General features: G+C 32.9%; 1 protein-coding gene across 1 annotated transcript; it reads left to right on the plus strand.

The window, feature by feature from the left end:
• Positions 1 to 3,617: 3,617 nt before the first annotated feature.
• Positions 3,618 to 4,052, plus strand: LOC308430800 (large ribosomal subunit protein uL23-like; the record flags this gene model as incomplete). The annotated part of the gene is made up of 1 exon (XM_080930085.1): positions 3,618 to 4,052. The coding sequence occupies one exon, from the start codon at positions 3,618 to 3,620 to the stop codon at positions 4,050 to 4,052; it is 435 nt and encodes a 144-aa protein (XP_080786211.1).
• Between the last annotated feature and the right edge of the window lie 7,174 nt (positions 4,053 to 11,226).

Consider the following 11,226-nt stretch of genomic DNA (forward strand, 5'->3'; position numbering starts at 1 on the left):
TGTGTATGTTTTTGACTGAGAGTAAATTACCTGAAAGTAAAAAAATAAAAGTCTAAATAAGCCCTTGAAATTAAAAATGCAAAGATTTGTATAATCAGAAGAGAAGCCAGAAAATATTCCATAAAACTAAACTTCATTATTATGCTTACCGAGTTGCCCTTAATCCAAAAAGTAGAAAATTTATAGAAAAAATATAAGTATATCGGTAAGAGGTCACTGTTAAATAGAAATATTTTATTTGTGAGAAAAATGTGTCATTTTGAATCATTAAGAAATAATAAATACTTAAGCAGAAAAATACAATATATAGTTTTCCTATATGACAGTTGTCTTCTTGGGGGGCGGGGTTGAAAGTCAAGTATGATGTAACACAAAGAAAGACGAGCAAAAGTCTTTAAATCAGAAAGTTTCTTGTAAACTTTATGTTTTGTTCTTCTTAAATTGGTAAATCCATTTTTGTTTTGATGCTACAATAGCACATCTAAGTTCTCAAATGTGTTTGTACAGCATCTATAGCAGACAGTATTGTGAAACATTTATTTTGTCTATTAATTAGTGAGTTCTGAGAAGTGAAATAGTTATGGTTATGTGTGCTGATCATAGAACACTCATTTAAAATATAAAACACATCAGTGTAAAACTGACCACACAGACAATGTAAGTGCCAATCATCCTAAACACATATAAGACAAACATACATTGCAAGTATAATAAATGTTAGTCTCAAGTTTAAAACACAAAGGTTGTGTTCCAAATTACAATCCTAAATACAAATATCTTTTTATGAATACAAAAAATATAGAAGTAAGTAGTCTATTTAGTTAAATCAAATATAGAAAACCAAGATTTAAAAAACAGCAACTGATGGAAACTCTGAGGATATATGCTTTTTAAGATAAATATGTTAGCTCTCATAATTACTGAGAAACAACCATAATTCATATCCCACTATTTAACTTTAACTGAATAAATTGTATAAGGAAACAAAGGACCATTTTTTATCTTAATAGATCATGACTACTTTCTGATCATATCCAGTAGGAGATTCTACATGAAATCTCTGAAGTGTTAAGTCTATTAATGTGTCAAAGTAACTTCCAGCATCAATGGATATATTTCTAGACATTCAAATGGGCTTGCAAGATGAGAAGTGAAAATTGAGATGACAGCTAATATTACCAAGAATGGTAGATATAAATGTGTTCTCAGTACCACAGCATTGAGGATTATTATAATAGGAGCTAAGTGCATTCATACCAAAATAAAATAATAGTGTCAAAGTACCTGAAAATATATAATTTGCATAATTCATAAGAGATACTTATTGAATAGTTAACAAGTATGTAAATTTATAGAATAATTCTAAAGGAGCTTACCTTGTATTAAAGGATAGATGAGGTATCGATTTTCCAGGAAATAGTTGTAATTGGAAGATTCTCTACATTTAAAAAAGTAGAAAAATATTAGTGATAGTTGGGCAGACAGTGGTAATGGATACTATAGTTTTGTGACAAAGAATGCTCTGAAAACTACAGAGTCATTGTATCATACAGAAACTATACCTTAATAGTGCTATGCTGTTAAGCTATACAGGATTCTGATATCCTCACGGGTGTAAAATTGAAGCATAGTCCGCATATCATCTCCTCCACTCACTCTACCTGCCCTATTGAGAACCATCAACTCTTGTACTATTTCCACTAGATGCTGTTTTCATTTTATGATACATAGGAAACTTAATGTATGTTTTCCACAAATGTTGAGAAAAAAATTACTAGTAAGATCATTATCATTTTCTCAGTTTGCATTGTCAAAGCTGCTAATAAAAATAAGAGTTCTATTTTCTTTCCTACTCTAAACAGCCCCAGAACCCTAGTGTATAAATATGGTAACAAAGTAGAAGTATTCAGTTATGTATGTTTATACAGCAGGATGCAAGGATACGTATTTTAATTTCCTCAAAGGACAAACACTATTAATTGGTTTTCACGTTAAAAATTATTCCCCAGAGAAAGTATTGCATGCATCTTAAGCTCCAGTTCTAACAAATATCACCTCTGGTAAATCTCCCGACACACCTTCAGGATTATATAAATTATTTTAGAGGCAAATTTTATAGAAAATTTAATACTTTTATTTTTGTTTCTAATATTAAATTTTACTTGAGTGTTTAGGGTGTCTAAAAATACAGTTTAGAACTTTTAAGCTAAGGCTACAACATTTTATTTCCTTAGTGTTATTCTTCACATTAACTTTCTTTTTTAATTCAGAAAGCAATGGTTACCAATAATTTTATTACCATATTAAAATAATTCTTTGTAAATTCTAGTCCTATTTAAATGACCTTATCTACATTTTCAACCCAGCTTCTCGAGTACAGTAGCCTCTGACAAACTGTCCTCTTATCTCACTATTTCTAAAGATAGTGCAATATTAATTTATATATATATATATATATATATTATCCAAGTTAATGACATCTGAAAACAAAGAAAAGCATTTGTCCATATATCCAGTATAGAATTTTAGGAAAAAAATAAGACCAAGAAACAAAATATAATCCAATAGTTGCCAAGGGATCAATTCATTAACAACATATAATGATTATAAATTAATAAACACTAAATGCCAAAGTGGTCCTGTGTATAAAGAAAACATGACTATAGGTGAGTAAAAGACATTTCTCAGGTATTAATAACGATGTACATTCTGGAAGCAGTGGACTGCTTACTTTTATTTGGAAGCATTTTAGGTCCAGACGACTTGATTATAGTCTGCCACATTATAGTTCCCCAAAAAATTAATTTCACTTTTAGCTAACAATAATCAGGTCTATCAATTATGTGTTGAAACCCCTGAAACTGAATGAAAAATAATTACTACATATTGTTAAGTTGCCTTTGGAAGTATTTTGTAACAGTGATCTAAGGTGTGACATCAAGTGCAATATGTTTTACATGAAATTCTCTAAAGAGCAAACAATAAAAGGGGATTAACGCTCAGCAGTAGACTGCCTGCCAAGCATCACAAGATTCCTGGATCAGTCTTCAGAATTAAAAAAATATACAATGAAAAATGTATATGCAAGAATGTATAATACAGAAGAGATTGTTTAGTAGTTAAGAATATATACTGATATTTCATAGGACTTGAGTTAAGAGTTGATTTTTCAGTATCTATGTTGCTATGTTCGGATATTGGGATATATATACACACATATTTATATATATACATATATGTATATATAATATATAATGAAATATATAATGAAAATTTTAAATGAGTCATAAAATTGATATAAATAGAACAGTGGCATGTATATAAATTAACACATTATTAAGTGATCAAATTATCACTAAAATATAAAACTGAGAAGAAAGATAAATTTGAACTCAGTAAAAATATACAAATTTCATACTTTTGTTGTTGTATAGACACTCTTGACTTAAAATCAGTGAAGAAAAACTGAATTGAAATTATCCCTTGTATCACTACCACTTGTATGTTGACTATAAAAATACATTGAATAATGGTGATTAATTGAAAATAAACAGATGATTTGGATGATGGTATGGAAGCATTTTTTTAAGAGTAGAAAAAAACGCCTTTTCGCCAAGATGGCGCCGAAAACGAAGAAGGAAGCTCCTGCCCCTCTCAAAGCCGAAGCCAAAGCAAAGGCCTTGAAAGCTAAGAAGGCAGTGCTGAAAGGCGTCCACAGTCACAAAGAGAAGATCCGAACATCACCCACATTTCGGCGGCCCAAGACTCTGCGTCTCCGGAGGCAGCCAAAATATCCTCGAAAGAGTGCACCCAGGAGAAACAAACTTGACCACTATGCTATCATCAAAGTTCCACTGACCACTGAGTCAGCCATGAAAAAAATAGAGGACAACACGCTTGTGTTCGTTGTGGATGTTAAGGCCAACAAGCACCAGATCAAACAGGCCGTGAAGAAACTCTATGACATTGATGTGGCCAAAGTCAATACCCTGATAAGGCCTGATGGAGAAAAGAAGGCATGTGTAAGTTGGCTCCTAATTATGATGCTCTAGATGTTGCCAACGAGATTGGGATCATCTAAACTGAGTCCAGATGGCTAATTCTAAATATATACCCTTTTTTTTTTTTTCACGACAAATAAAAAAAAAGAGTAGAAAAAAACTTCATTTGGGCTTGAAAAAATAGATTTATGGTCTAATTTGCACAGTGGCACAACTAATGTAATACACCTTATTCCTCCAACTTTGGGTGATGTTGTAACGTATTCTCCCACAAACATAATACATTATATGTTATGTCTTCTTTTCTTTTTAAATATTTCACAATGAAAATAGCTCTAGACATCATATTGTATGTAATTCAAAGAGTCATTTCATCATTATAGTTGAATTTCATCATTAATGAAGACTCTGAAAGCAAAACAAGCCTAAAAAGCTGTTTCACAAGTGGCTAGAGAAGAGACATGTAAACCCTGAAAAGTTCTTTATCACTACCAATAAATAAAGATATCCTTTAATAAAATTGAATTTAAATAACAACTAACAACCAATCATGCTCTACAGAATGCATAAGGAAAATATTAATTCTTAAAGGTTATTCATACCTGTGAAAGAACAAGAAATAATTAACCTTTGATCAGTTGATAGAGGTGGAAAACCCATGCCACAAAAATATAATTAGATTGTGATTTTGTCTTACCCCAGTCAGAATGGTTAAAGTCAAAAAATAAAATATAAAATTATGACAAAGACGCTGAGAAAGGAGAGCACTTAGTTATTGCTAGTGGATATGCTAATATGGATATCAACTATAGAAATCAGAATAGCTAGCAGTTTTTCATGAAGCTAGCAATATATCTCTTTAATATATAGTTATACCACTATTTCCATAAACCTAAAGTAATCTGTTTACATCTGAGTACACAGGCACTTTTATATTCATATTCATTGCTAGACTCTTCATGGTAGTAAGAAATTGGAAACAACCTAGAAATACATAAACTAAATAATGAATAAAAAACAATATAGTCTTATATTTATGCAATGAAATATATATTCTGGTTATTAAAAAAAGTACAAATTTGACAGATAAATTAATGAACCCAGGAAAACTTATGATACAGGTAAAGAAAACCTCAAAAGACGAACATATTTTTTTATTTGTTTTAGATTTTAAGAATTTTTTCTCTTTTTTCTAATATATGGCTGATGAATTCTGCATCAGGGGACAAGTTGAAGACAAGTTGGAATGACAATTGTTTTTCTTTCTTCAATTTTATTGGATATTCTCTGTATTAACAATTCAAATGTTATACTCTCCCACGCCAACTCCCCTCCCTCTTCCTCATAAACTTGCTTCCATGGAGGTGTGCCCCTCCCACTCACCCTCTCAACTTCAGTGCCTTGGCTGTTGATGATGTTTTCCTATGAGGGTGCAAACCTTTCAGCTATGTTAGTTCTTTCTCTAGCTCTTTCACTGGGGCCCCAAAATCAGTCTGATTATTAGTTGCAAGCATCCTGCTCTTTAATTATTTGATTTTTGAGAGTTTCTGAGGAGACATCCATGATTAGTTCCTGCCAGTAAACACTTCTTGGCATCAGCAATAGTGCTTGTGTATGATGACTACATATGAGGTTGGTTCTCCAGGTGAGATCTTTTCCTCAATCCCTGCTCCTCTATTTGTCCTTATATTTCCTCCCCTGTTTTGTCCCCCCTTCTAAAAAGGACTGAAACATTCACATTCTGGTCTTCATATTTCTTGAGCTTCATAAGTTTTGTAGATGGTTTCTTGGGTATTCAGAACTTTTTTTGGAGGGGAGGTGCTAGAATCTACTTATAAGTGAGTGCATACCATGAGTGCTATTTTGTGACTGGTTTACCGCACTCAGGATGATAGCTTCAAGTTCCATCCATTTGCTTAAAAATTTCATAAACTCATTTTTTTAATAGCTGGTTAGTATTTTATTTGTATATGTACCAAAATTTCTGTATCCATTCCTCTGTTGAAGGACATCTGGGTTCTTTCCAGCTTCTGGCTATTAGAAATAAGGCTGCTATGAACTTGGTGGAGCATGTGTCCTTGTTAGATATTTCTCCCAATCTGTTTGCTGACATTTTGTTTTTCTAACACTAACCCTAACTCTAACCCTTAGCTTTACAGAAACTTTGCCATTTCATGATGTCCCATTTATCTATTCTTGATCTTAGAGCAAAAGCCATTGGTGTTTTACTCAGGAAAATGACCCATGTGCCTATATGTTCTAAGGTCTTCTCCTTTTTCATTTAATATTTTTAGTGTACCTGGTTTTATATGAATGTCTTTGATTCACTTGCAGTTGAGCTTCTTACAAGGAGATAAGAAAAAGATTATTTGCATTTTTCTGCATGCTGACTGCCTATTGAATCAATACTAATTGCTGAAGAGGTTGTCTTTTTCCCCTTGAATGTTTTAATCCCTTTTACAAAGATCAAGTGACCATATTTGTGTGGGTTCATTTCTGGGTCTTCAATTCTGTTACATGGATCTACCTGTCTATCTCTGTACCAATATCATGCAGGTTTTTATCACAATTGCTTTGTAATATAGCTTAAGATCATAGATGGTTATTCTCCAAAAAGTTATTTTATTCTTGAGAATAGATTTCACTATCCTAGGTATTTTGTTATTCCAGATAAACTTACAGATTGCTCTTTCCAACCCTATGAAAAATTGAGTTGGAATTTTGATGAGAATTGCATCGAATCTGTAGATTTCTTTTGGTAAGATGACCATTTTTCCAATGTTTATTCTTCCAATTCATGAGCATGAAAGATCTTTCCATCTTCTGGGATCTTCTTCAATTTTCTTTTCATAGATTTAAAGTTCTTGTCATACAGATCTTTCACTTGCTTCATTAGGTTCACACCAATGTATTTTATATTATTTGTGACTATTGTGAAGGGTATCTTTTCCCTAATTTCTTTCCCCACATGTTTTTTTTTTTTTTTTTTTTTTTTTTGAGTAGAGGAAGGCTACTGATTTGTTTGAGTCAATTTTATATCCAGCCACTTTGATGAACTTGTTTTTCAGCTGTAAAGTTCTCTGGTGGAAATTTTGGGGTCACTTAGTTATACTATCATATCATCTGCAAATAGTCATGTTTTGACTTCTTCCCTTCCAATTTTATCCCTATGCCTTCTTTGTTGTCTAATTGCTTTGACCAGGACTTCCAGTACTATATTGAATAGGTAGGGGGAGAGTAGGCATTCTTCAGAAACAAAACCAGGTGGCTGCCATCAGGATTCAGGTCTTATATATAGACAGTTGTGCTCTCACAACAGCATCAAAAGTGCTTTCACACCTGAGCACACAGTGAATCTTCTGTGCACCCTCAACATTTATCTGGGGAAGGAAGTCAGGGATCTTTTAGTGCACAGATAGCATGGGTGCACTCTGGGATCAGGTACTTACAGGTAAAGACCAAGGGCTAGGTGACTTCCATCAGGACTCAGGACCTGCATGTACATGGCATAGCTCTGAAAACAGCCTAACAATGCTCTTCCACCTGAACCCATGGAGAAAGAAATTAGTCACTGCCATCAGAACTCACTGCCTACCCAAAAATAGCCAAACACCCAGGAGAAATCTCCTTCTTGAGCCCACAGGCACTCAGACCCACAGTAGAGACAAGCTCCAGTCAAAGTCAACAAGATCCCCTATAATCACAGATAACAAGATGGCAAGAGGAAAGCACAGGAACCTAAGCAAAAGTATCCAAGTCAATGTGGAAGCACCAGAACCAAGCTCTCCCACCATAGCAAATAGTGGATTTCCCAACACACCAGAAAAACAAGATTTAGACTTAAAATCAACTTCATGATAATGATAGAGATTCTCAAGAAGCATGTGAATAACACACTTATACAATTACAGGAAAATCATAAGAATGCATGTAACCAAATAGAAGCCCTTAAAAAAGAAACACAAAAATCACTCAAAGAACTATAGGAAAGCACAACCAAACAGGTGAAGTAATTGAAAAGAAATAGAAGCAAAAAGGAAATTTTAAAAAGAGACAACCCTGGAGATAAAAAACCTAGGAAAGAAATTAAGAGTCATAGATGCAAGCATCAAAAACAGATTACAAGAGATGGAAGAGAGAATCACAGGTGCTGAAGAAAACATAGGAAACATAAACAAAAACAGACATAGAAGTTGCAAAATCAAAAAAGCTCCTAGCCAAAACATCCATGAAATCCGGGACACAATGAGAAGGTCAACCCTAAGGATAATAGGTGTAGAAGAGGGCAAAAACTCACAGCTAATATTCACAGTTTATATCTTCAACAAAATCTTAAAGAAATGTCCCTAAATTTAAGAATGAGATGACGATAAATGTACAAGAAGCCTTAGAGCTTCAAATAGTTTGAACCAGAAAATACCTCCCAAAAAATAATAGTCAAAACACCAAATGTCCAAACAAAGAAAGAATCCTAAGAGCAGTAGATAAAAAAGTATAAGTAACATACAATGGTAGACCAATCAGAATTGCACCTGACTTGTAAACAGAGGCTATGAAAGATATAAGATCCTGGACAGATATTATACAGACCCTAAGAGAGCACAAATGCCAGCTCAGGTAACTATATCCAGCAAAACTCTCAATTACCTTAAATAGAGAAACCAAGATATTCCAGGACTTCAGCAAATTTACACAATATCTTTCCATAAATCCAGCCTTACAAAGGATAATAAATGGAAAAATCATACACTAGGATGAAAGCTACATCCAAGGAAAACCAAGAAAATATTTATGCAAGTAAACCGAAAGAAGAAAGACACACAAAACTATCCTTCTAACAACAAAATAAAAGGAAACAAGAATAACTATTTCATAATATCTCTTAACATCAATGGACTCAATTCCCCAATAAAAAGACATAGACTGTCAGAATATATACACAACCAGGATGCAGCATTTTGCTGCATTCAGGAAAATCATCTCAAAGACAAAGATAGACACTACCTCAGAGTACAAGGCTGGGGATAAAAACGTTACAATAAAATGGTCCCAGGAAACAAGCTGGAGTAGTCATTCTAATATCGAATAAAATAGATTTTCAACCAAAAGTTGTCAAAAATGATAAGAATGAGCACTTTTTACCCATGTGTAGATTCTTGATCTTTGAGCATAATTCACTGATGTTCAGCTCAGTAAATTTTCCCCTGCGCCTATGTGTTCTAAGCTCTTTCTTACTTTCTACTCTAATAGTTTCAGTGTACCTGAATTATGTGGAGGTCTTTGATCCATTTCTATTTGAGCTTTGTACAAGAAGCTACAGAAGGATTGATTTGCATTCTTATGATTGCTGACTGCCAGTTAAATCAACACAATTTGTTCAAGGAGCTTGCTTTTTGCATTGAATATTTTTAGCTCTTTTGTCAAAGAATAAGTGACCATAGTTGTCTGACTATTACTGGGTCTTTAATTCTGTTCCATTGGTGAACCTATCTATCTCTGTACAAATAAAATGCAGTTTTTATCACAATTGATTTGTAGCATAGCTTGAGATTAGGAATGATGATTTCCCAGGAAATTCTTTTATTGTTGAGAATAGATTTCATTATTTGATGTTTTTCTTATTCCATATAAATTTTTAAATTGCTATTAGATACTCTGCGAAAAAAATTGAGTTGAAATTTTCATAGGGATTTCATTGAATCTGTAGATTGCTTTTGGCAAAATGGCAATTTTAAAATTGTGAATCTTTCTAATCCATGACCATGAAAGATCTTTCTATCTTCTAAGATCTTCTTCATTTTTCTTCCTTAGAGATTTGAAGTTCTTGTCATAAAAATCTTTCACTTGCTTTGTTAGGGTCACACCAAAGTATATCATATTGATTGTGATTATTGTGAAGGGTGTCTTTTCCCTAATTTTTCTCAGCATGTTTATCCTTGAGGTAGAGCAAGGCTACTGGTTTGTTTGAGTTAATTTTATATCCAACCACTTTGCTAAAGGTGTTTATTAGTTGTAGGAGTTCTCTAGTAGAACTTTTTGGGTTACTTAAATATACTATCATATCATCAGAAAGTAGTGATACTTTTACTTCTTCCTTTCCAACTTGTATAGCTTCAATTTTCTTTTGTTATCTAATTTCTCTGGGTAGGAATTTCAATACTATATTGAATAGGTAGAAAAAGAATGGGCAGACTTGTCTAGTCCCCAATTTTAGTGGGATTGCTTCATGTTTCTCAGCATTTAGTTTGATGTTGGATACTAGTTTGCTGTATATTGCTTTAACTATGTTTAGGTATTCCTGATCTTTCCAAGACTTTTAATATGAAGGGGTTTTGAATTTTGTCAAATTCTTTCTCAGCACCTAATGAGAAGTTCATGTGTTTTGTTTTGTTCTGTTTCATTTTGTATCTTTGAGTTTGTTCATATGGTGGATTATGTTAATGGTTTTCTTTATTTTGAAACATTCCCTGCACCCCTAAGATGAAGCTTACTTTATCATGGTGAATACATGTTTTGATGTGTTTTTGGATTTGGTTTGCAAGGATTTTATTGAGTATATTTGCATAGATGTTCATGAGAGACATGCTCTATCATTCTCTTTCTTTGTATAGTCACTGTTTTGTTTAGGAATGAGCATAATGGTGGCTTTGAAGAATGAGTTAGATAGTGTTCCTTCTGTTTTAATTTTGTGAAATAGTTTGGAGAGTATTGGTATTAGGTCTTCTATTAAAATCTGATAAAATTCTGCACTGAACCCATCTGGTCCTGGGCTTTTTTTTTTTTTTTTTTTTTTTTTTTTTTTTTTTTTTTTTTTGCTTGGGATGCTTTTGATGACTGTTTCTATGTCTTTAGGTGTTATGGGACTGTTTCAATGTTTGATCTGATCCTGAATTAAATATGGTATTTGGTGTATGTCTAGAAATTTGTCCATTTCCTCTAGATTTCCCAGTTTTGTTCAATAAATGCTTTTAAAGTATGATCTGATGATTTCTTGAATTTCCTCGGATTTTGTTGTTATTGCTCTTCTTCTTTTCTGATCTTATTTATTTGGATACTCTCTATATGCCCTTCTGTTAGTCTGCCTAATGGTTTATTGATTTTGTTGATTTTCTCAAAAAGTCAGATCCTGGTTTTGTTGAATGTTTGGATAGTTCCTTTTGTTACTTCTTAATTGATTTCTGCTCTGATTTTGACTAATTTTTGTTGCCTAGCTTTCTTGGGTGAA

This window comes from Micromys minutus, assembly GCF_963924665.1.
Source record: "Micromys minutus genome assembly, chromosome: 16".
NCBI classification, from domain to species: domain Eukaryota; kingdom Metazoa; phylum Chordata; class Mammalia; order Rodentia; family Muridae; genus Micromys; species Micromys minutus.